Genomic DNA, 27,264 nt, shown 5'->3' on the forward strand with positions numbered 1-27,264 from the left:
AAGAAAGTGATTCACCTTCCTGGAAATTACACTTAAAGGCCACTTGGCAGCCTGCCAACTTAAACTAAAAAAGTTGTTCCCATCTCACAAGCATTAAACTGTAAAAGATCAGAAAGCAAAATGAGAGAGCAATGGATGACAGAGCTGACCTGCTGCAAATTTTTCTCAGTGTATGAAGATGTCACATAAGGACCTTTTGTTTGAGTGTTGTGCAATCAGCTTTTCAGTCTGAGTCATCATCATCACATCATCACAACTTTTCCATTCTCGTTTATGGACAGTTTTTTTTTTAACCTCAGCTGTAAAACAGCTGTTAGATGCAGAGATACTGTAAAATTGCATTTCTTTCTATTTATTTTATTAATTTCAATATTATGAAAGCACATTTACCAAACCAAAGAACATAAAGTTCCACTGTTTCCTTTCTGTTAATGTTTTGTTTTAATCAGTAAAATTACTCTTAAGATAGCAGAGAAAATAGTTTGAGCAAAGAAGAAATAAGGAAAGATGATCTCTGTCTGTGCAACACTTCCTGTTTTATTCATGACTAATAAAACAGAAAAATCTCACAAACTACTTTTGAATTGCCATGCCATAGTTTCACATGTCTTTTTAGGCCCATACATCACAGAGCTTCTTCTGCTCTCATACTCACATACAGTTTGTTAAAAAAATGCAAATCCTATTTTTTAAAACATTTGGTGCATTTGTGCTTGTTGAACTTCAGGTCCTCCAACACAGTTTACATATTTTCATAGATTTCTTAGTGTGACCAGATGGCACAGATGTAACTTCCATTATTTAGGCAGACTTTTTGTTTCCACTCACCTGCATAAAAATCACAGCCCATTGTACAGCAAACAATGCTTCAATATCAGCAGAACAGGCAAAGTCATCATGTATTTCAAGGAATTGAATAAAATCCTTCTCAAAAAACTTATAAAAAGAGAATTTGCGTTCTGGAGCCAGGTTTATCTCACTTAACCTAGACCCACTCTACTACTACCTTTCTCAGATCCAAATCTTTTGGAGATAATACATCTGAATTGCAGGAACCCCTTCAGGTTCTATATATGTATATAACATATTTGCCCCCCCCCCCCCCCCCCCCCCCCGACTCTAGAAGCTGTAAGTTCTCATTTTCATGGCCCACCCTCCCTTTTTTTACTTCTCAGTAATACACAGAGATCTGCCTGGCTCAGAAGCCAAATTATTTACCTCTGGTTGACTGAATAACTGGCAGACAGAGGCGCTAATTGAACATCAAGCTTTGAAATCCTCAACACTAAAATGTTGCATCTTAGGATGAAACATCTTCAGACTCTTCCCTCTCATCAGATAAGTCAGTAAAAACAGGAGGTGGGATTTCATCTGAATGTGGGGCAGGTCTCATTGCTGATGGCAGGTTCGGGTAACAGAGATGTTTGCTTTTGGAGCTGTGTTGAAAAATAGTGGTTAAACAGAAGTGATTCTGTGGCTCCCTCCATACCACTGCAATAGCAAAATCCAATCCCTTTCTCTTTCCTTTAATGCTTGGTTGTGGCAAAATGCCGCCCTTGTATTACTACTTTGGTTGGAGGTTTTCCACACATGCCCAGGAAACTGAATGAGGTGCCCACAGCTTGACTCGGTCACCCAGTTTCATATCAGAATAAACAAAATCTGTTATGCTGTGTTTGTTTATAGAAATGTAATAAGTATTTTCTGATTAATAATTTATCAATGTATATATTTTGTTTTCTGTTGTAGAACCAAAGCTATACAAGCCTTCATGTTAGAATGAATCTGTAAATCCCATCTATCAAACAGTTTCAGAGTTAAATGGCCTGTATTTGTGTAGTGCTTTATTAGTCCCTAAGGACCCCAAAGCACATCCAGTCATCCACCCATTCACACAAACATTCACAAACAGGTGATGGCAGCTACATTGAAGCCACAGCCACCCTGGGGCGCACTGACAGAGGCGAGGCTGCCGGACACTGGCGCCACCGTGCCCTCTGACCACCACCAGTAGGCAACGGGTGAAGTGTCTTGCCCAAGGACACAATGACCGAGACTTTCCGAGCCGGTGCTCAAACCGGCAACCTTCCGATTACAAGACGAACTCCCAACTCTTGAGCCACGATCTCCTGCATCGCTAGATCGGAGCAAAAATGTTGTGTAAAACTGCCAAATCAAACATGGAGCTGTAACAAGCTCCTGTGACACATGAGTTGTTTTACTCAAAATAATGTTTGGGTAAGTAATAATAAATAAGTAACAATAACGTAACTGTGTGAGTGGAAAGATTGAGTAAGCATGCATGGTTGCTCTCTTATCTCTTATCATGTCACAGATTAAAATAATAATAATAACAATAAAAAATAGGCAGTGAAAACTTTCAGTGTGGGTTTGTCCACACAGACTGTTTGTTAGGTGTGACCTACGTCATTTTGTTTATAGGCAAAAAAGGAAAGTTTTTTCAGGGTCAAAGTGTCTCTTTAGCCATGAGTATGTATTTCACAGACAATGAGTCACTCTGACATCTGTCAGGTCTTCACTACCATCAGAGGGTTACCCACAGAAATTATGTTGCATGTTACAAATGTTGCCGTTGTTTAATCATCATCATATTGTCTTTGATAGTGAAAGTAACTCAATTGTCTGTATGGTTTGAGGCTAAAAGACGTGAAAATAACACTAACCCTGTAACACGAAAACTTTGTGTTATTGTGATACCCACTAATGTGTGATCACATTTATGTGAATTAATTTAAGTAATTTCACTTTCAATGTAAGTGATATTTCCATTTGGAAATGCCCTAAATAACTACAGTAATTGTAACAGGAAACTTGGTAACTACCCTGGGATATTTGTAGTGGACGCTTCATTTTTATACCAATAGGTGGCAGTGTGAGACCATGGTTTGGCCTGTTGTTAGCAGCCTGAAGCGCATGCTCCGCGCTGTTTTCTCATAATGGCGGAGTATTCAGGAAACGGCAAGCCACGTCTCCCTGTCTGATCATTTCTTTCCTGTTTACAGGTTCGTATCGTGCCCGAAATAGAATATAATAGCAATCACATCCATTATATAGCATAGACTAACCATTACGGTTGGAAAGTGAAAGCGTACAACATTGTGTAGTACAGTAAATTACACTTTTGTAAGTATTTGTTTACGGCTTTAGCAGCATGCTAAGGTTAGCATGTTAGTTTGGGTCGCACACCTCCTATGCTCTGTGATGTTAGTGATCGGCTCCACCGTTATCCTGTATTGTTTTAGTATCTTGTTTCTGCCATAAAGTGTTTCCGTGAATTCAGTGCACATGTCAAGATGGTGCTGATTATACCATTCTTTCAAGCTATTTGAGATTTATAGATTTGTCTTGTTGGAATTCATTTTGAACCAAGTCTTACAAGAAAATTGGTCATGTTTATAACATTGGAATGTGTTATGGAGAATGTGTGTGTGAGCTATGTTAAGAATAAGTAAATACACAGTTGTAATACTGTAAAAGTAATGAAAGGAGTGCATAATTGTGAATTTGAATAAATAATGGCGGAGTATTCAGGAAACGGCAAGCCACGTCTCCCTGTCTGATCATTTCTTTCCTGTTTACAGGACACATATATAGCTGTCTACAGGTGCTGCCACCCGGTACCTGTAACAGTTTTCTGGGGGCTCGTCCGGGATCAGTCCTGCCTTTGAGGCTGGGAGCTGATCCAGTAATACCGGTACTTTGGGCCAAGAGTGGCAAGAAAACACCGACAAGTCCAGTCTGCTGGTTGTTACCTACACCTGCTGCTGCCTGATGGAGAATAGATGCTACTGATTGTGCAGGAAATGCATTGGCCATGTGTCACAACTAGCGCAATGGACAAGTAGTAAGGAAAAAAAGATAAATAAGGACTGCTTGGTGCTGCTTGGTGCTGCTTGGTGCTGCTTGGTGCTCGGACCATCGCCCATCAAGGCAAAAACTGTACGAAAGCTGACATTGTGTGACCCACTGCAAGGGATAGGGAAGCAACCATGGCGGAAGGTGAGAGGAGGAGCTTGGTGTGGGCCATCAAGAAAGACCTTCTCACCCTCTCTGCTGATGAACTGTTCCAGATTGCCAAGTCTCTGGGTCCAGTGCCAGGAGTGGATCAGTCTTGCCTTAAGTCAGGGGATGAAGACAGCTGCTTCGAGTACATCAGTGGTTTCATGTGCAGTAAGGCTTTATTAGAGTCAGAAGATCAGGGCATGTCACACTTATTGTCACTGAAAGATGTTGTTGATGCTGTTACCCAGGGTCATGTTTCTGATTTGCAGATACAGGCTGCCACTGGTAATGATTCATGTGATCTATGTCCAAATGCTCAGCCTCATGATGTCAGTGTTGAAATGAGTCCAACTAATGCAATGTTTTTAGAAGATGGTCATAATAGTGGTACAGAAGTAACTGACAGTGTGACCCAGAATACCAGCTCTACTGCTGTTTCCCAACGTGATATAGAACTACAAAAAATACTCTTCAGTTACGAAGAGCTCTCTAAGAAAATTAAGCAGTACATGCCCACATCAGGTTCTCAACTCACCTCTCAGACACCATCACAGGCTCATTGTAGAAGCACACCACACAATGACAGCTTAGTTGAAACTCAAGCACCCATGAGACATGACAAGGTGGTGTCCCTAAGAGACTTGTCTTACCTCCATCGCAGGGAGTTTAAGATTCACGGGGGCCAGATTGGAGACCAGGGATCAGACATCAGTTATAACAGCATCTGCCGCCAGATTGAAGAGGGTCTCAAAGAACAGTTTAATGATGCCGAAATTGTGAGGGCTGTCATGAGAGTTATCAAACCTGGTAATTTCAAAGACATGCTAATGAACAAGGATGAACTGACAGTAGAGGAGCTTAAAGACTTCCTCCATTCTCACCTTGGTGAGCAAAACAACACAGAACTCTTCCAGGAACTCATGTGCACCAAACAAAGTGACAGTGAGACACCACAACAGTTTCTGTATCGAGTCATAGGTCTCAAACAAAAGATCTTGCTCACCTCGAAGCATACCAACTCAGATGTAAAGTACTCAGCCAGTACAGTTCAGGATGTATTTCTTCATACTGTGTATCAAGGACTGGGCCACAAACATAGTGACATTCGTAGAGAGTTAAAGCCACTCCTTGCAGATGCCAATGTCACAGATGAGACTATCCTTAAACAAATGAAGAAAGTAATGAGTGATGAAAGTGAAAGACAGCGTCGTCTAGGATCAGTCACCCGTCAGAGAAACACCAATGTGCACAGCACACAAGTTGAGATTAACGGTATGCAGTGTCCTGTATTGAAAGAGGAAAATGCAGGAAAAAGACCTAAGGTGGATATGATCCAGCAGCTGTCAGAGAAAGTCGAAAAACTTGCAAGCATTGTTGAACAAATGACACAGTCACTACAAATAACAGCTGAACAGAGCAGCCAGTACAAGAAAATCAAAACCGATCACCACAGAGAAAGAAAGTATGGCTGTGAAAAGTGCATAGAACAAGACCGCCCCGACTGTCCCCACTGTTTTCACTGTGGTGAGGAAGGCCACCGCGCAGTTGGCTGCATGAAGAAAACAATACGTCAGGGAAACGGGAGCCGGTCCCTGTCACGGGACAAACAGTGACCGTGTCCCACTCTCCGTCCCAATCTGACCTATGTAGTACTAGTGAGACTGTTGCTGTAAGTTTGGCAAAGTGTGACGCTGACACCAAACATAATGTAGTGCCAACCCAGAGACAGAATAACCAAGAAAATAAATCTGCTATACTTCTTGGCAGTTCACCCAACAGTAAAAGTGAAAAATTAGCCAAACTAATTGGAAAAAAAGCGCTCACCCAGTGCCATCTAAATGGTTTAGCAGTTAGTGCTTTGTTGGACACGGGAGCTCAAGTGAGCATGATTGACAGAGAGTGGAAAAATAAGTATCTACCAGATACACCTGTAAGGTCACTTGATGAAGTCATTGATAATGAAGAAGAGTTAAAAGTCCGTGCTGTGAATGGTGACACTCTCCCATTTGATGGCTGGGTGCCAATCACAGTTAATTTGAGAGGGAATGAAGACCCTAATTTGTCAATAACTGTGCCTTTTCTTGTAAGCAGTTTTGTTTTGGAGAGACCGCTGCTGGGTTTCAATGTGATGGAGGAACTTGTGCAGGAACAACCAGGACGGTTCATGCCAACTCTCGTCACCCTGCTTTGCAATGCCATGTCAATACCAACAGAAAAGGCAGAGCTCCTGGTAAACCTCATCAAGGCTGATGAAGCCCCTGCACAATGTGGACGCCTGCGGACTGGCAGGTATGACACCCTTATTCCAGCGGGTCAGGTGATTTGGGTTAAGTGTCCAGTCTCACCTGCCATGAACCTGTCCGAATCTGTTTTCCTCTTTGAGCCTGATGATAACAACACACAGTTTGCTGAGCTAGATGTCTGTGAAGGACTGCTTGAAGTGCAAAGCACCAAGAGGCCCTTTGTAGAGGTACCTGTGGGCAACAACACAAAACATAACATCACACTACCAAGGAAAACAGCCCTTGGCAGTATTCATTCTGTTGAGAAGGTGATTACAATGGACTCACTAGGAGAATCTAAGCCCACAGTGACAGCCAATAGTGCCACCTCTACATCTACTCATACCAACTTACCCCTATGGCAGCCTCCTGTCGACATCAGCCATCTTAATGAGGAACAACAGGCAAAAGTTAACAAAATGCTTTGCGAGGAAGCTGGGGCTTTTGCTCGTGACAGTAGTGATATAGGATGCATACCCAGTTTGCAAATGGCAATCAACTTGAAAGATGATATCCCTGTTCAGAAAACCTACTCATCCATCCCTAAGCCACTTTTTAAAGAGGTTAAAGAGTACATACAAGAACTTTTGGTAAAAGGCTGGATAGTAAAGTCTCAGTCCCCGTACGCCGCCCCAGTCGTCTGTGTCAGAAAGAAAGATGGCAGTTTACGCTTATGCATAGACTATCGCCTTCTGAACAAAAAGACTGTTCCTGATCGACACCCACTGCCCAGGATACAGGATCTGATTGATACTCTGGGTGGGTACTCGTGGTTTAGCATCTTAGACCAAGGAAAAGCTTACCACCAGGGTTTTGTAGCTGAGGGCTCTCGCCACCTCACTGCCTTCATAACACCATGGGGTCTTTATGAATGGGTTCGCATTCCATTTGGTCTCACAAATGCCCCAGCTGCTTTTCAGCGGAGCATGGAAGAGATGCTTGGCTCTCTTAGAGATGAATGTTGCATCCCATACCTCGACGATGTACTTTGCTATGCAAAAACATTTGACGACCATGTTGAGACCCTCCGCAAGGTTCTCCAGGCACTCCAAGAACATGGAGTAAAATTGAGGCCGGAGAAATGTGACCTCTTCAAACAAGAAGTCAGATATGTGGGTCGGCTTGTGTCCGCTGAAGGAGTCAGAATAGACCCGGCAGACCTGGAGGCTGTCAAAACCCTGACATCTAAGACACCTCAAACAGTTGGTGATGTGAGGAAGCTGGCAGGCTTTCTAAGCTACTACCGCTCGTATATCCAGGATTTTTCCCGGATAGCTAAACCAATCTATGAACTCCTTCAGACCAAGCCAGGCAAAACTCAGTGTCCAAAATCTGTGAGAAACAGCAAACACTCACAGCTGTCCTCTCGAGAGCACGTTGAGTGGACTCTAAAACACCAGAGAGCGTTAGAACAGTTGGTAACCCTCCTCACCAACCCCCCTGTTCTGACATATCCTGATTTTAGCCTGCCTTTCACATTGCATACAGATGCATCTGACCAGGGCTTAGGAGCTGTCCTGTATCAGCGTCAACATGGGAAATTGAGAGTAATTGGCTATGGATCTAGGACTCTGACACAAGCAGAACGCAATTACCACCTGCATAGTGGAAAATTAGAGTTCCTTGCGTTGAAATGGGCTGTATGTGAAAAATTCCGTGACTACCTGTACTATGCCCCACACTTCACAGTTTATACAGATAACAACCCCCTAACCTATGTAATGAGTACCGCAAAGTTAAACGCAGTGGGACATAGGTGGGTTGGAGAGCTCTCAGACTTCCGGTTCGACATCAGATACAGGCCAGGAAAGTCAAATGTAGACGCAGACACTCTTTCTCGTCTCCCCTTGGATATAGAGAAATATGAAACTGCTTGTACAGAGGGATTTCCAGATGAGGCAGTGAAGGCAGTCTGGGATGGAAGCCAGGTGGCCAGACAGAAAGATGTTGCTTGGGTAGCCATGCTCAATATCTCTTCTCTGGACCCCCATCAGCAGCCTCATATCAACTCGCTGAGCATCAGCCATGATGATCTAGTTAAAGCTCAAAGAGAGGATCCAGCCATTGGCCAAATCCTCAAGCTGAAACTAGATGGAGCAAAACTGACAGATGAAATACGCAAGATGGTAAGAGGAACTGCCCATAAACTCCTCCACGAGTGGGGTAAATTACATCTTGAAAATGACCTCTTGTATAGATGTACCAGTGACAGAAGACAATTAGTGCTTCCTGCCAAGTACAGGACTTTAGCATTAAGACATTTACATGACACGATGGGTCATGTTGGGACAGACCGAGTGCTACATCTCGCAAGGGACAGATTCTATTGGCCCTTTATGGCTAAGGACATTGAAGCCTATGTGACCCAGAAGTGTCCCTGTATCATGTCCAAGAAACCAGTAACACACGTCAGGGCTCCCATGGGTAGTATAAGATCGGACTACCCTTTAGAACTGGTGTGTATTGACTTTTTGCATTTGGAAGCCAGCCGTGGAGGGTATGAGTATATTCTCGTGGTAATTGACCATTTCACTAGATTTGCTCAAGCATACCCCACAAGGAACAAGAGTGGGAAAACAGCTGCTGAACGGATTTTCCAGGATTTCATACCCAGATTTGGATACCCATCCAAACTACATCACGACCAGGGTCGTGAATTTGAGAATGAACTGTTCAGGACACTACAGAAATTATCTGGTGTCGGACATTCTAGAACATCACCTTACCATCCTCAAAGTAACCCTTCAGAATGTCTCAACAGGACAATACTCCAGATGTTGAGAACATTAACCGAAAAGGAAAAAGTACAGTGGAAAGACCACCTCCCACATCTTGTACATGCGTACAACTGTACTCGACATGAGTCCACCGGCTACTCACCATTCTATCTCCTCTATGGACGACACCCGCATCTACCAGTTGATCTGCTGTTTGGATTGAAGGGGGAGAATGAAACATACTCACCTACAGGATATGCCAAGAAATGGGCCGAACGAATGTCGGAAGCTTATCGGATTGCTAGTGAAAATAGCAAGAAGTCTAGTGCAAGAGGCAAAATAACATATGATAAAAAGGCAAAAGGAGTCATGCTTAAGCCAGGAGACAGAGTTCTGGTCAGAAACCTCAGTGAGCGGGGAGGACCTGGCAAGTTGAGATCATATTGGGAGAGGACTATTTATATAGTAAAAGAGCAGCTAGCAGATAGCCCAGTTTACGTAGTCCATCCTGAAGCTGGAGACCCAAAAAGAACCCGAACATTACATCGCAATCTGCTGTTACTTGTAAATGACTTACCTGTTCAAGTCACTCCCCCCCTGGCAAAGCCTGCGATTGGAAAGACAACATGCAACAGACGAAGGATGGAAAGATCTGCAGATGCACAAAGACAAACAGACATGTGGGATAACATGAGGGATGACAGCGGTTCTGAGAGTGATTGCTCGGGGTACTGGCTAAGAGCACCTGTTGAAAGGACCGTGAGAAGGAACCTGGACCATGAGCAACACCCTGCATCTCAGTCATACCAGACCAAAGAACCTATTAGAGTGACAACAAACACAAAAAATGGACATTCACCTGTGCAGACGATGGAAGACATACTGACTATGCCTGAGCATTCACCATCCGTCAGCATTGAACAATTCGAAGAGGAAACTGGGAGAGAATGCTCACACCTGCCATGTTCTCTGAGAGAGGAGATGGAAGAAATGGAAGTGGGTAGTGACAACCTATCTGAACCCAGAGGGTCTGGTGAGGAGTGTGAAACTCATTCGCAGTCTAACGTACAGGTTCAACCACCGGGACATACTTGTACGGACATTAGAAGATCTACCCGTCACAGGAAACCACGACAGTTTCTGACTTATGAATCACTGGGTAAACCCTCAGTGCAGTCACATGCGGCAGTTAATCTAGTTGGGGAACGCACAGCACCACAGTTACCTGCCACAACCATACCATCATACACTGTATTTCCATACCCACCATTGGCAATTGTGCCGCCCATGTGTATGTCACAGTCACCAATGTACTGCACCCCAATACCATACTCACCATACCAGTATCACGCATCACTGACCCCATCTGCATACACACCACCCCCACTGCTTGTTTCATAACTAGTTCTTGGACTGATAAGAGTTAATAAGAATGTGAGAAGCAAAAGTTCAAAATGTCATGATTTTGTGAATGTTGGGAGCCATTTTATTTTTGTCAGGGAGTGTGTGATACCCACTAATGTGTGATCACATTTATGTGAATTAATTTAAGTAATTTCACTTTCAATGTAAGTGATATTTCCATTTGGAAATGCCCTAAATAACTACAGTAATTGTAACAGGAAACTTGGTAACTACCCTGGGATATTTGTAGTGGACGCTTCATTTTTATACCAATAGGTGGCAGTGTGAGACCATGGTTTGGCCTGTTGTTAGCAGCCTGAAGCGCATGCTCCGCGCTGTTTTCTCATAATGGCGGAGTATTCAGGAAACGGCAAGCCACGTCTCCCTGTCTGATCATTTCTTTCCTGTTTACAGGTTCGTATCGTGCCCGAAATAGAATATAATAGCAATCACATCCATTATATAGCATAGACTAACCATTACGGTTGGAAAGTGAAAGCGTACAACATTGTGTAGTACAGTAAATTACACTTTTGTAAGTATTTGTTTACGGCTTTAGCAGCATGCTAAGGTTAGCATGTTAGTTTGGGTCGCACACCTCCTATGCTCTGTGATGTTAGTGATCGGCTCCACCGTTATCCTGTATTGTTTTAGTATCTTGTTTCTGCCATAAAGTGTTTCCGTGAATTCAGTGCACATGTCAAGATGGTGCTGATTATACCATTCTTTCAAGCTATTTGAGATTTATAGATTTGTCTTGTTGGAATTCATTTTGAACCAAGTCTTACAAGAAAATTGGTCATGTTTATAACATTGGAATGTGTTATGGAGAATGTGTGTGTGAGCTATGTTAAGAATAAGTAAATACACAGTTGTAATACTGTAAAAGTAATGAAAGGAGTGCATAATTGTGAATTTGAATAAATAATGGCGGAGTATTCAGGAAACGGCAAGCCACGTCTCCCTGTCTGATCATTTCTTTCCTGTTTACAGGACACATATATAGCTGTCTACAGGTGCTGCCACCCGGTACCTGTAACATTATCTTAACCCTTTATGTTTTGTGTTTTGAGTTAAAGAAATGCTCTTAATTTCAGGAACAAAAAGGAACTTTTAAAAAAATATTGTTTGCCTTTTGGAGCTGTGGGACCTGGTTCTGTGCAAAAAGCAGCTTCCTGATTCAGACTGTGGTGGAGGAGACGTAACAGAAAGGGAATGATCCACACAGTAGGGGTCAGAAGGAGTGTGAAAAATGTAAAGTTCCTCCTTCACTGTGTGAATGTTTGATGATCTGTGGAGAAATTTGTCCTGACATTTAAAAGAACAAAGTCAACTAATCGGCAAATGCATCAAACTGCAGTTAACATGCAGTCAGATCTATAAACAGCACAACATAAACAGCAGGAACATCAGAGGTTAAAATAGCCTACATCAGTACTGGTCCATGTAAGACTTTAGGTTTTGTGAGGCTGATGTTTTATCACTCTTGTGACACTGGTATCAGAAGAGCTGTCCGCTGTTTCATCAGAAGGAAGATGGTTGGAAAAATTCTTCTTTGACAGTGTAGCAAGAACAATGACAAACACAAGAAGGAATAACAAAACAGAAGCTACCAGTGCAGAACGTCCTCTACTGACTCCATCCTCTGTGTGTGTCTGACCTGCAGGACAGAAACAGGTGTGAGGTGTCAGCTGTCAGGTAGGTGATGAGTGAAGAACAGAACAGAATCCATTTCCTCTTCACACACACTCAACTCTACTCACTCACCTGCAGGATCAACACTCAGGTGGATGATGCTGATGGGGTGAGACTTCAGATGAGCTCTCTTCTTGCGGTTTGTTCCACTCATGAAAACACGACACTCGTATGTTCCAGTGTCATTAATCGTCACATTGCTTAGAATCAGAGACACGTTTCCATCCTTCATCTGTCTGTCCTGCAGATCCACCCGGTTCTTAAAAGATGGATGCTGACCATCTGTATATAAGTGACCGTCCCGGTAGATAAGGACATATTCTTCCTTCAGGTCAGGTCTGCTCCACTCTACAACTATGATGTTGTTATTTGGAACTTGACATGTCAGAGTGATGTTCTGTCCACACTCAGCTGTGATGTTTTTCTGGTCTGAAAGAGGAAACGATACAGAGCAGAGAGGTTAAAGGTTAAAGTACAACTGTTTACTTCTACAGCAGAGTGAGATATATCGACTGGCACTCTGGGATTGGTCTCTGACTGTTGTAAAAGATCTAAAAAAAAAAAAGAAAAAAAAGCTAAAGTTAAGAAACATTGTTATTATGCTGTATTCATAGACTGCAAACTGCCTTTATGCATCATTTGTATGACATTTAAGAGAAAAGCGTTTTTTTCTCCTTTTTATTCCATTTCATATAACTAAAAGTTCTGCTACACTACTTTATGTGATCTATGGAGAGCTTATAGAGACTGTGCTGCTACTACCTCGCATGATTGCACAGAAAGCCCATGGTGCATCTGATTGTGTTGTTGTGTTTAGGCTTTTGTGTTGCTGCTTTACTTATGAGGAATTCTGATTGGTTCAAGTGAACCAACCAGGAGTGAGACTCCATTCCTTCCTTCCTCAAAAGTTTGCAGATCTTCTTCCCAAGTTCTCATATAGTGGCTTGCAAAAGTATTCGGCCCCCTTTAACTTTTCCACATTTTGTCACATTACAGCCACAAACATAAATCAATTTTATTGGAATTCCACGTGAAAGACCAACACAAAGTGTTGTACACGTGAGAAGAGGAACGAAAATCATACATGATTCCAAACATTTTCTACAATAACTGAAAAGTGGGGCCACTGTAATTACATCATTTCTGTTTTTTCGGTAACTGCAAGGGGCTCACGGTAACTTGTGCTATCCGGAAAACGACGCAATTTGTCGAAGATGCCTCGGAGGTCAGTGCACAGATCGTAGCGAGTGTAACGGTGTTTATATGGCATTATTCCACTTGCCTTTAAGGTCACTGCAATAGGGAAAAAGCGTCCTCCCCCTTGGTGTGCCCGGTTATGTGAGGCTGGCTGCAGTAATCACTGCCAGGAGCTGTATGACGAGCCATACGCCGACACGGTGATGTTTTTGGTTAATCGTTGCAAAATAAATCTGCAACGATTAACCAGAGACTCGTTGTCTTTTTTAAAGATACAACACAACGAAGAGTGTTGAAGTTTATTTGGGCCGGCTTGTTAAAGCAGGGTGAAGCAGAAACCGATAACACGAGGTGACGGCACCTTTCTGTGTTTGCGTGTAATAATCCGCACTATATCATCCTAAAAACTGTACTTGTTTATCGCATATTACATTTGCACACAGACTAATATGTTTGAGTTGTTTGTTTGCACGGTGTTTTTTTATTTACTTGTTATCAGACCATTAATCCGAGACCAGATTTAAAACTGAAACAATAATTTAATAATCATCTACACACAGAGCGATCAACAGATTTGAATAACTTGTAAATAAAAGTTTTCAAAAATTGTGCAAGCACTTGAACATAAAGCCGAAAGTCATACATACACACTTCACCTCCAGAAGCAGCAGAACAGAGGTATCCAAAAACAATCCACCAGCGTGACAAACACAGGGAAAAGGCGTCCATTTGAGTCTCGAGGTCCGCTTTTCAGGCTGGAGAAAGTAACAGTGGCGTTTAGAGTCGCGCGTGTCTGAGTGTTTGCTTCTGTCTACTGTCTCCCTGCAGAGGAGCTTTTTCTACGCTTCCCTGCAGGGGAGCGTAGAAAAACACGTGACTGTTTTTTGCAAAAAACAGTCACGTGTTTTTCATTCACAAATGGGAGGTGAGCGGAGGTCATCCGGAATGCGAGCGGCGTGAGAAAAACTATAAAAGATGAAAAATTAAAGCTTGAAAATCAGGGACGGTGCAATGGACACTTTTCATTTTTGCTAACACTCCCTTTCACTTCAGATCTTTCTGTGTTGTAACTTTGCACTTTTCCGCAGCTGGCTGACGGACCACAACTCTTGAATGAGTCAGCTGTTTTACAAGGCGGTTGCGTTTCATGTGGGCTTTTAATAGTCCCGAAAAACACAAGCTCCGTTTTTCAGTAACTACTGGTCAATAAGAAAAATATCGATAAACAAGGTTTCTTTACTTTTAAAAATTAAATTGTTTATTTGTTAAAGACAAAAATGAAATCAATAATTAGCAAAACGCTAGTCCTATAAATGTAATATGTTTGACTTTTCACCTAGTAAACTTTTTTTATTCTCCAGAGTTCGGTGGAAACAAGAAGAGAGGTCGCAATCCGTTGCCTGATGGTGTATCTGAAAGAGAAAGAAGAGGATCTCTTCAGAGAACAGCTGGTAGGTAAATATCACATTGTTTTGTGTTATATTTTTAAATGGCACATAACATAACGACATGTTTCTTTTTAACCTATGTTGAAAACACGCAGTTCTTTGAATCTTTGGGCTGAAGGAAGGACAATACTCGGTGTATCAATGCTCAATCAACAATCATTTATTTCCATACAATTCAACAGTCAGAGCATTACAACGTCCGGACGGGAGAGATGCTACCAGAGGGTCAGGCACATGTCTCAAAATGGTGACGGGTTGCTCAGCTTTTTATAGTCTCTAGTGGCCCCCAGCTAGTCGTAAAAGCCAAAACATCACATTTTTTCTCTGTTACAGCGCCTAAGTTATGACCTCGGCAGTTGTTTCTCTGCTTTCTGTAAGGTGGGGGTGTGGAATGTGGTCTATCTATCTCCCCTGTCTTTAGACACAGAGTCTCCTGCTTACAACCTTCTCTTCATGATTCAACAATTAAGCATGTCAAGAAAACAGTGTAACACATTCCCAGCAGATCAAGGATACAGAGTGATGCACATTTATCTAATGAACTAATATGTGAATATGTTCTGTTAACTCAAAAGTATAATGAGAACTAAACTACATACAGATCACACACTCTATTTTAAAGGGTATAATATGATCTACAGCAGTATTCTAATTCAACTACTTTGATTACATATATAAGGTAACATATAATAACAGAATAATATCACAATACCCTCTTTTGATCTCTCATTAAAGAGATCACTAATAACAAGCACTTCAGCGTTGCAAGGTCCAGGTTTTCTTGATCCTGAGGCCCTCTGTCCCCCTTTAACGGGTGGACCATATGGGGGATGACCTCTGTGTTCACGCAGTTCAGATGCAAGCAAAGTTAGATTTACAACCATAACAGCAGTTACAGATGACACTCCCATCACTCCCCATTTTCCCACAGCTTTATTTTGGTGCTCCAGTTTTCCACTCCCATTTTAATGCCCCCTTATACCTTTCAAATGTACTTAGACTAGAACCTCTGTCTAAGGAGCTTTTAACCTTTATTTTTATTGCTGCAGCTACCAGTGTCTTCCAGTTGGGTGATTCTCAGCTTCTTTCTTCGACCTCCGGGGTTAGACCACCCTTTAGTCATTGCACAGTTCTGGGGATTATTCCGCCCCGATTTCAACCAAGGATCTGTGTGTTTTGGGTTCACCGGCGTGTCCCCCTTTTTGCCAAGAGCCTCTCGAACCTCGTTGGTCTGGTGTTCCTGGTTTTCGCCAACCCCTTCATGGTTATTGCTGTGTCTGTGGGATCCATCTTCTCCAGGAGCCCAAACGTCATGACACTTGACCCCAGTTGCTGTCTCGGCTGTCCCTACATCTGTCCCTGCTGTGAAGGGTCCTCACATCTCCGGGTCCCCGTCTGGTGTCTGTTCCTTTCTCTGCAAGAGACAGAAAACCAAAACACCTCTCTCCCTAGCCTTGATAATCTAATATTGTTATCCATTGTTCTTCTAATGATTCAAATTTGGTTTAAAATATTATGTTCAGGACTTATTCTAATCATAATCTATGTGTGTGTAAAAGAAATAAAAATTAGTGAACCCTTTCTAAGTCTAACACATTATAAGCTTAAGTTTTACCATAGCTAAATTATTAAACACAGAAATAACGTCATAAGATGTTCATAAAACCATTGTTTGATGTTCGGACTCAACTCCCCCTTTTTGACACACTCCCATGTGTCAATTCATTGGAGCTAGACAATTAAAAGAGAAGGTTAGTGACATCCTATCTCAGAAAGTATCAGAAATTCTTCTCTCGAGTACCGTTGCTCCAGCCTTGTCATCCCTGAGGATCTTCGATCCCGAAAATGTCCCTTCTCCTCATGTAATAAAGTCTGTCATCCTTCCATGCCCTGGTAACTGGTCCATCCAGAGCTGTAACATTTTGAAATGTACATACAACAAGCCAAACCACACCTTGGTCACACCAACCCTTTTCTGCCCCGAAGATGTCCAATGCCATCCTAGTATGGACTGTCAAAAGTGGCTTTAACGCTGACTATCCTGACAATCCATTTTATAACGTTTCCTGGTCAGATTTGCCAATCTCTGCACCAGGGTTGTAATAGTTTTGCAATTTTCATCAGTTTTTATTTTTATTTAGCTTCGACTTCAGATTTTCAATTTTATATCAGTTTTAATTAGTTTTTACCAATTCTTTGCTAGTTTAGTGTAGTTTTTATTTTCTGAAAATCCTTAGTTTCAATTTAGTTTTATTTGTGTTTTGCAAAAATTAAGTGTAACAAAATCCCAGTTCCATCATATCAGTCATGCTCTTCTGGTTATCCTTGGGTGTTGAGACTAATAACTATTAACTCTTGCCGCACCGTGTGGTCCTAATTTTGGTTCAAGTGAATTGATAACCTTTTGAAGGCGATTGTTTCACACCTTTATTTAGATGTCCCAGTCCTGTTGTCTCGGGATCCATCATGCTGCCTTATCTGGGGTTAGCTGTTTTCTGGGGATGCGGGTTGAGTGGGTGAGCTCTTCAAGGAGGGGGAGTGTGCTCCCCCTGATGAGGTCTTCTAGGTAAGCTAGGTTAACCTTCTTGTGTGGGCTTTTCAAGTGCACTTTAAGGTTAGTGGGACTTTTAGTTTTATAAATGTCCCTCATGACCCCCTGATGACCCAGTATTTCATTTTTGCACACTGTAGTACACATTTTAGTTTTTGCTTGTAGCTCGCATACTCTACTTGCCACTCCTCTAAGTCCTGATGTTTCTTAGAGAGGGCAACAGTACCTTTAAAATTATATCACACGTGTGGGGGTGTGGCCTTGCCAATTGTTTTGCCCACCTTTTCAAAATGGCTGGCGTGCCCACAAGCACATTTCATGGAAAAAGAAAGGTAAGCTTGATATTTATATTTAAAATGTTTTGTTAAACTCAGATTTTTATTTTATTCTTTTTGCAAGTACCCCTCCTCGGTGGCGAGAAACTGTTGGTGTGGTCAAGTGGGTGCTCTGGAAACAAACGCTCAGGACAGAACAGTTATCAGTCATGTACTTCCTACAAATTTTGCATATGTTTTATTCCATATTGATCCTCTGAGTGTAATGGTACATTTTAATTTGAATTTATCCAAACTAAACACAATATTTTCTTTATTTACTTTGCTCTTGTTCTTTTGCAGTACCACATCCTATCAAATGTCCCTGTCGATTATATTCTACATTTAATAACTTACTATTTCAAGTGAGAACCTAAATCATGTGGACCAATGTTTATTATTGCATATCTCTATTCTGAATGTGGCCAGTCATTCATAGGTATTGTTCAATTTTGGCGATTTTCCTCTATAAAATTTAATTGACTTTTTACAGTGGCCTGCTATGGTTAATAATAACATATTCCAGTCATGAGTGGTATCAAAAGTCTTCTCCACTGTAGCATTTGGCATCCCCAATAATATAACATGATACCTTAATCAAAACACAGCTAATATAGCACAGTTTTCTTAATGCAAACATCAGTAACTCAAAATCAGCAACCACAGTGTTAAGTCTGCAGTTCATACTTATGTGAAGCTAGAGTCTCCTCCTCCAGTCTCTCTTATCCTCCTGCTCCTGAAAAAACAAAACAAAACAAAGCGAAGCATCCACCCTTCTCTTGTCGGCTGGGTGAATTGTTTATTGGCATTTACTAACCCTAAAGTGGGTGCAGTCATTGTCTCAGTATCAAGTCAGTCAAAACTTTTAGTCGTCAGTCCATCACAGTCCATTCGCATGCATACCTCCATACACATTCATACCAGATGTTGCTGATAATGGAGTCTCCCGCGCAACCTATTCGAGCCTCCATCACCAGCAAGATGACGTCATCATTTTAAAGGAAAACAATTCCTTGTTGTTTTTTGGGCCGGATTGACTCGGTGCAATCCTTTTAGACTCAGAACTTCTCAGTGTTCCCTATAAGTGAATTTCTCCCAAGCCAATTACAATCATGGAGAAGCACACTTTGCAACTGTTTACAGTAATAATATTTTATAGCGCTTTAAATTTCAATCTTTCAGGCCTTGTTTAAAGAGCTGATTGTTAAATCATGAACTCACAAAATATCAACATATCACCATATCACCACCGGTGGATCACACCTCTCAGATGTTTTTTCTCCAGTGCACTGTAACAAAAACGAAAACAGACATAACCAACAAAATACTACTAAAATAACACAAACTAGGGCCCGTTGCAGACATGTCCAAGCATAAAACTATCCCTCTCTCGCTTACGAGAAAGAACACAAGCCAAAGCTCACTGATAAAATCAAGCTAGCGCTAAGCAAAACCAAACAATCAACCAGAAATTCACAGGAACATTTTGCTTCCTGCCGGGACAATATTGTGTGGGAATGAGAAGCTCAGGTGCCGTAACACCTTTTGTTCCTCCTTGAATTAAAACTCAATCACAGAAAATGCCGTACTCCAACCTAAACTTACACTATTAATTCATCAATTTCACTCTGTGCCACTGTTCCTCATCAGGGCTGTGTGAAGCACAGCAAAGAATTCAGTCAAGGCCTTGAGCCATAAACAGACATCACGCACAGACATTGTTTTCATAACCAAACCGTTTTAGAGCTTATTCCTAAAATCTACATAAATGCCCTCTGGGTGACATATAACACATTCTAAGTTTTTAATGGTAATCAATGGCTCCTCATAAAAATTATGTATTGGGATGTTTCTGTGCAGCATTTTGCATATCAGCATAAGCAAAGCATTCTTCATTGCATCAGCGTGTGTGTGTGTGTGTGTGTGTGTGTGTGTGTGTGTGTGTATATGTGTGTGTGTGTCATTTCTCACTCACTCAACGAGTGCGCGTGTTCATGTGTGTATTTCACTTCATTCTGAATCTGTGTGTTTGGAGACGTGTGTGTGTGTGTGTGTGTGTGTGTGTGTGTTTCTCTTCATTCTGAGTCAGTGCATGTAGATGTGTGTGTTTGTGTGGGTGTTTGTGTTCATCACTTTCCTGTTCTGGTGTTCTGGGTAAACCACGGCCTGAAGCGTGCCCTGGGGTCCTGCCCCCCTCCTTTTTTTTCAGTTTGTTTGCGACCATTGCTGCTGCTGCTGCTGCTCAAAATTCAGTCCGTCCTGTTTCTGACCCCAATTGGGGCAGTCCTTTCTCCAGTGTCGATGTTCACCGCAGGTGAAACCTGCATCTTCTTCTGTGTTTTTGTCCATTCTGAGGTGCCTTCTGTCCTCAGTTACTCCTCTTGTCTCGGTCACGCCCTTTTTCGCCACCCGATCATCCGTGTTGGTCCATCACTGTCCTGCACAGTGTGAATGCAAAGTTATCAAGGTCAGCATTCTTTCGCTCGGCCTTACTTTTCATTCGGGCTTGGCGGGCGTCTCGTCACAGCTCTGTCAGCTGACGCAGTCTGGGAATTTTCCCCCGTGTAGTGAAACGGGCCTTAGGTTTAGTGCTCTCCGTCTCGGCTGCATGAGATCACATTCCTGCAGGTCTGTTGACATTCTCAGGTCGTTGTTGTGGGTCCAGCTGTTGCAGCATTTGGTCAGTGTCACGTATGGGGGAGAGCAGGAGTCCAGTCAGCCTCGGCTTTCAGGGCCGGCAAAGCAGCCTGTAATTAAATATGTATAGAAAAAACAAAAACAAAACAGAACAAAAACAAACAAAAAACAAAAACAAACGAACAGGAAAATGTTGTTGTGTTGGCTGTGTTATTCAGAGGGGAGGCAATGGGGCCAGGCCCTGTGTCAGCCTTCTCTCCCCCTTTTTTTTTGTTTTTTGTCTCCCGATATAATCAACTCCTAACCCACCAAGTTGACAGGACAACACCGGTATATGTTAAAATTCTTAAGATCATGTTTAAAAGCCCAAAAAAGGAATTTTCTTTCATTCAGTAATCACTTTTATTAATCAATCAACAGAAAACATGTCACAATTTGAATCTTTTAACCACTAAATTTGTTGTGTCTTGCCTGGTTGGTTAGACCAGTGTTCCTTTTTTTTTTTAGTTAAATTGTTGTCCTGCAACCCAGAGGGTTTCTTTGTCAGTAATGTATAGACTTCATCATTTAAGTATGTTAATTTTTCTTTAACCTTGCTGGAAAATCTTCACGTGTTCATGAGTGTAAGCTGTTTCTTCATTGCGTGTATGTGCATTTGTATAAAAGCAGGTTAATTTTATCTTTTCTCAAACTAGGCGTTACCTTAAAAGGAGCCTTTCTCTCAGATTTCTCTGCTTGTGTGTGTTTTTGTTTCACCTTTTTGTTGTGATGCTCCGGACGCCTTCCCAACCTCCACAAGTCCGTTGGCCCCAATTTTATGTGTTAAAACTTCTCTTAATTTCTCCTCTAATTCTCTCCTCGCTGCTGTCTTTTTCACAGCTGCTGATTCGTGCTGGGTGTGGTTCCCATTACCTATAATTTTGCTTCGGCCGCTGTGCTTGTGGGGGCAGTTGGTCCAGGTCCGCAGCTTCCTGTATTAACACACTAAGAGATTTATTTTAATTTCATTTTCATCACTTTTAAACCGATAAGCAGGCAACTCGCCTACCTTGACAGCGTAAACTGTACGCCAGTCTCCCAACACATTCCTCTCTCTACTCCTCTATAATTCTCCACTGCACACCTCTTACTATCTCTCCTTTTTATTTTTATTACACCACAGAGTAATACACCCAATTATGCCCGTCTATCTCTATGTGGCTCCAAATTCCCTCTTTATTTCAATTTCACACTCGTCAGGGGACAGGCACACAACAATTTCAACCACTGAAACGAGGAATTCAACCTTTTTATATTTCTTTACTAATCTAGACTCAACGTTTGTTCGCAAAATGTGTCTTGTTCTAGTCCGGAAATAAATGTGAACCCGTGATTACACGGCCGTTCCAGTGTTATTTCCGTAGCTATGCGGGGGCCCTCACCTCCCCAAGTCACCACCTCGGCACCCGGACAACGCCGGTCCTGGCCACGCGTCCACGGACAGGAGGGTCGCCACTCCTAGGGCAAAGTTCCACAGGTACACTAGGCATCAACCTTTGATCCTAAAATGTGTATTTGCTCTAATGTCCTCCTAATCAAACACATTAACCGTCACTGTCACTGTGTTCACGCTTCACACTCCACACACTCAGAGCGCGCCTCACTCACACTCTCACTCAGTGCGCGCTTTACCCACAAGACAGCACCCAGAGCGCGCCTCGCAGCTTCACACACACTCTCTCACCCAGAGCGCGCTTTGACACTCACACACAACACTTTTCCTCAGCGGGAATTTTACACAGAAACCTCTGAGCTCAACTGTTAGATCTTCTTAAAGCACACTGCACCATAGACCAAAATACCCTTTTCTCTGCGCTTATGACCGCCACAACGGAGCAAAGTCGCATCATAAAAGTGATGCTTGCATCCCCGAAGTTATACCAGACATCATAAACCAGGTTTTGCTCTATGTACTTCTTGGCAAGTAAAATTTTACTTTGTTTTATGACCGCAGCCCTTAAAAAAAAAACTCGACTGATGCCACAAACCACCGTCAAACCTCTGTTCAATGTACTAAAATTAGCACCAACCACTACTGCACTTCACGGCCGCATATCACCGGAACACGGCCGTATCATAAACCAAACCTACGGACGTGTTTCGCTCTCGCGTTGCCAGTGTTTAACCGCACCGTGAAGCCAGCATCTGCTTTTCCTTAAATCAACTTCTATTTCATAGCCGGCAAGAGCCAGGACGTAACCGACACCATAAACAAACTTCAAACCTCGACTTCAATGTACTGAACTAATGGCCGCGTCTTCAGAAGAAATTCTAACGTATTATTGCTACAGAAGCCAGTATTAGACAAAATTAAATGTGGAAGGTAAAGTGGCTGCAACTAGCTCAACGTAGTATCTTATTAGTTTCTCGGTAGAAGCAGTTTACTGCAACTAGTCCAACGTAGTATGTTATTAGTATCTCGGTAGAAGCAGTTTATTTAACACACTGGAATTCAGCCTCAACTTATGTTGTTAGTATCTTGTGCCAAAAACCAGACACCGACAAATTTACTGTGAAAATACATGTGACTCAGCGAACAGATTAATTTGGAAAGCCCAATATGCACATTTGGTATTTATAATACAACAGGCTGTGCTTACCTTTTTATTTTTGGACCGGTCCTCTGTTCACCTCGCCTCACGATCTCACCAAAGGTCAAATCTACACCTCCTCAGCACACCAAAGATCCGGGTCACACGGCACCAAGTTGTTGAAAACACGCAGTTCTTTGAATCTTTGGGCTGAAGGAAGGACAATACTCGGTGTATCAATGCTCAATCAACAATCATTTATTTCCATACAATTCAACAGTCAGAGCATTACAACGTCCGGACGGGAGAGATGCTACCAGAGGGTCAGGCACATGTCTCAAAATGGTGACGGGTTGCTCAGCTTTTTATAGTCTCTAGTGGCCCCCAGCTAGTCGTAAAAGCCAAAACATCACATTTTTTCTCTGTTACAGCGCCTAAGTTATGACCTCGGCAGTTGTTTCTCTGCTTTCTGTAAGGTGGGGGTGTGGAATGTGGTCTATCTATCTCCCCTGTCTTTAGACACAGAGTCTCCTGCTTACAACCTTCTCTTCATGATTCAACAATTAAGCATGTCAAGAAAACAGTGTAACACATTCCCAGCAGATCAAGGATACAGAGTGATGCACATTTATCTAATGAACTAATATGTGAATATGTTCTGTTAACTCAAAAGTATAATGAGAACTAAACTACATACAGATCACACACTCTATTTTAAAGGGTATAATATGATCTACAGCAGTATTCTAATTCAACTACTTTGATTACATATATAAGGTAACATATAATAACAGAATAATATCACACCTACTTGCCAGGATGGTGAAGAACAGTTCCCAGAAGAAGTGTTAAAGATAGTAGTCACCAGACGTGCAGCAGTGTCTCTTCCAGCCTTCGCTAAAATTGTGATTGAAGGAACAGCTGTCCTGGAAGACATTGATGTGCCCAGAGCGTGTGCCTTAATGATGGGACTTATATACGCTCTCAATCTGAGCTACCCCAAACAAGTAAAGAACACTCTAGAGGTATTCCAGAAGGTGCTTCTGGAACTTGATGGGCTTAAAGCCAGCTCATGGGTAATGTCTCTTAAGTACAAACTTCTGTCATAAAACAAATGTAATTTAGGCTGCAATATTCAGATGTGCTGATGCTTGTGTTTTTTATGCAGTCTTAGACAAGTGTAGTTTTGAGAGTTCATAATGCGTATAACCTTACCTTTGGATTGTTGTGTTGTTAAATATTAAAATGTTTTGTAGTTTTCTTGATTCTGTGATATTTACCAAGTTGATAGGTTAAAGTTAATGTTTAATAATAAGCAGATTTGCAAAAACAAATTGCCTTACGTTGCAATGTTTGTTTTCTGAGGTATTTTAGAAGGGTGTGATTTAAAATTATTGTTATTTGGAAGATTTTATAAATATATATTTGCTGCTTTATTTCATATACCTTTACAAATCTTTATAGTGGTTCTCAGGAAAACTGTGTTTTATGAACTATAAAATATTTGTTTAACTGTTGTAGCTGTTTAAAGCCTAAAGTCTGTGTGAAATGAGTTCTTTGTCTGGTGCCTGAAGCAACTTCCTGATTCAGTCTGCTGTGTGCAAACTCGAAACCGTGCAACAGCTCCAACCACAAACACTGTGTACGCGTGTATGTGCATGTGTAGGCCTCCATTTTCTTATCTCTGCTGTCTCCCAGGGAAAGGCCCTGACATGACATGTCATAAAGTCAAACACATTTCAGTTTGGATTCTTACAAAGTTAAAAGGGGTTTTACTATTTTTATTTTCCCAATTATATTATTAAATAGTGTCTGATTTTTTAGCTTGTTTTTATGACAGATTTTTTTTCAACATTTCTGTTTCATCCTTCTGAGTCACTGAGTGACTAACCATACAAACCAGCCCCAGGCAGCAGGCACTTGTGGGCCAAACCTGGCCGACATTGTGTGAGCCAAAAGTGATGAGGAGGGTCTAAAATGAGTGCTGTGTGGGCCAGATGTGGCAGAAATGTCAGAACACAGCTGACGACTAACCTATCAGAGGTAAAAACATGGCTGATTTGAGGCAGTCTGACTCACTCAGCTTGTGACGCCCAGAAAATACACGCACCCTGCGAAGGACGCTCTCTCCGATCCAGCTGAATCATCTGTGCTCTGAAGTTTATTGGTCGTGTTTTTCTTTCAAACACATTTCAGTCCTTCATCAGCAGTTTTATCCTGACCACATGATGACTTAATGAGGAACTGTCAGTTTCTGTATGTGTTATTTTAGGGTCTACCTTACAATATAAAGCACCTTGAGGTGACTGATGTTGTGATTTGGTGCTGTATAAATGTTAAAGGAAACACCAAGAGCAAAGCTGCGGGAAAAGGAAAAAACAGGTTCAAGCTGACAACGCAGCACTGATTAGACTGATCTGATCACATTTTTAACATTCAGTTTGTGCTCAGGCAGTTAGATGTAGGCTCTGTAAAGAAGAAGGAGGAGAAAAAGGGGATAATAAATGAAAATATCTCCAGCAGAGATACACCGGTGTATCCAAACTAGTTGACTCAAGTGTAACTTAATACCATATCATTCAATGATGAAATAAACACATATACACCTTATACATTGTTCAAAGGGAAGTTGGAGCCTGTGAAATAACAAACATATGAAAACCACAAATAAAATAAAACAACAGAGGAAAAACTGGGTTGGTTTTCATTTTATTGTGTTGCCCAAAAAAGGAGCCTCAGATTTTTCCTTGTTTTATGAATTCATGAACTAACCGTACTTCAACTGTTTCATGTTGTTTGATGTGACTTGTTCAGACGGAAGATTGTTCTTTGTGTTTTACCTCCAGTTACTTTTGATATTCGTGTAATAATCTGTTAGGGGATGAGTGAATGTTTTTCATTCCTGGGAGGAAATTTACAAAATACACAGCACACCTCCAGATTTGAGTGATGAACATTGACTTCATTGGGTACACCCATTCAACTGCTTGTAAAAGCAACAATTTAACTTTAACATATTAATTTAATGTTGGTAAAGGAAAATAATTCATTTTTAGAGATTCTGTTAAAGGAAACAGGTTCAAATCATAAAGTTCTCTTTTTATTGGGAGCAAGTTCTAAATAAAGAAACTGGTACTACACTTTTAATGTACGTCAAGATACTTTCTGTTTTTGTGTGGCTGGAGGTGCAACAGCCACACAAACACAAGAAGTGTAAGTGAGTCATGTTTTTCTAAAAGAGGAAAACTTTTTTAAATAACCAGTAAGAGTGCTTTTGTGTATCATGTGATCTCATATCCAAACTGGAAAGGTGTCGTAATCTCAACAAACGTCTCACAGCAGCATCTGTTTGCCCTCTGGTGGTCACAGTGATTAAAAACAAATAAGAATGATGGGAAAAGTGATGCAATTTGGATCCTGGACATGAGAAGAGTTTGATTCTACGTTCTGTGACTCACTGCAATGTTTAACTCCTGACCTAACCTGACCATTAAACTTTAAAATCAGGAAACAGGAACAAGCTCTGGGGAAATTTTCCAGGTTAAAAACTTTATTAGGTACATTTGTTCAACTGCTTGAGGATACAATGTCTGATTACCTGTCACATGTTAAAGAGTCGATGCATTTACGCATGTAACAGCTTCTGATGCTTGTAAGATTCTCACCTGGAGTTTAGAGGTCAAGATCAGGGCAAACTTTAACATGAAAGCAAACTTGTGTAATTTAATTTGTTTAATTTACAGAGAAATCCTGTCACTTTGTAAATGACACTTTGCAGGAAAATGAAAAAAAAAATCCCAGACCTTCAAGCATTAAATTGTAAAATTATTCGAGTTACTGTTAACATAAGAGAAGCGTTTTGGTATAAAAGCTCTATTTTTACTTTAACTGCGTGTCCTGTATCATAAATACGGCTCTAACAAACCAAACGCTGAAAAATCCAATTGATCACCTTTGAGATATGTTGGATTCACATCATGGAGAGCCGTTAAATCTGCTGCAACTGTGTGATGCTATCATGTCAATACTGAGTGAATTCAGTGTATGAGGTCAACAATCAACAATGATAACAGCCAATAGGGGGCAGCAAAGGATCTTCAGTTTGCCCAACACTAATGTTTTTCATCTGCCCTTTGACCTTAAATTTGGCAGGAGGGGGAAAGTGAAAACAAATCAATCACTGTTGTAATAAAAAAGTGTATCTAAATAAATAACAGTGCTTTAATCCATAAATGCATCAGTGGATACAGCACCACAGTCTAAGAGCTCCAAACAGCATTTAATCCTCTGTTTGACTTTAGACTTTATCAACATCTCTGAGAAAAAGAAATGATAGTTTTAGCAAAGTTTTAGTTAAATGTTTCAGAGAGGACTGATACAAACATGCTTTGTGTCAGGGAAATGGGGCTGGAAGAACTCCTCAAAT

At 41.5% G+C, this 27,264-nt stretch overlaps 1 protein-coding gene and 1 long non-coding RNA gene across 2 annotated transcripts in view; both read right to left on the reverse strand.

Moving 5' to 3' along the window:
- The window catches only part of LOC309695668 (ICOS ligand-like), a 32,189-nt gene extending 18,090 nt beyond the window's left edge, over positions 1-14,099 (reverse strand). Inside the window, exons 1-2 of the mRNA XM_082516464.1 lie at positions 13,975-14,099; positions 12,194-12,550 (exon numbers count right to left, since the gene is read on the reverse strand). Coding sequence (XP_082372590.1) covers positions 12,194-12,550; positions 13,975-14,047 — 430 coding nt within the window. The 5' untranslated portion in view covers positions 14,048-14,099. The remainder of the gene's footprint in view (positions 1-12,193; positions 12,551-13,974) is intronic.
- An 805-nt stretch (positions 14,100-14,904) lies between these two features.
- On the reverse strand, positions 14,905-19,462 carry LOC309696368. Its single transcript, XR_014273445.1, has 2 exons — positions 16,568-19,462; positions 14,905-16,497 (listed from the first exon to the last, which is right to left on the reverse strand). It is a non-coding gene; the product is annotated as an uncharacterized lncRNA (long non-coding RNA).
- Positions 19,463-27,264: the final 7,802 nt, after the last annotated feature.

The sequence above is a fragment of the Aulonocara stuartgranti genome (assembly GCF_965226115.1).
Source record: "Aulonocara stuartgranti genome assembly, chromosome: 3".
NCBI lineage: Eukaryota > Metazoa > Chordata > Actinopteri > Cichliformes > Cichlidae > Aulonocara > Aulonocara stuartgranti.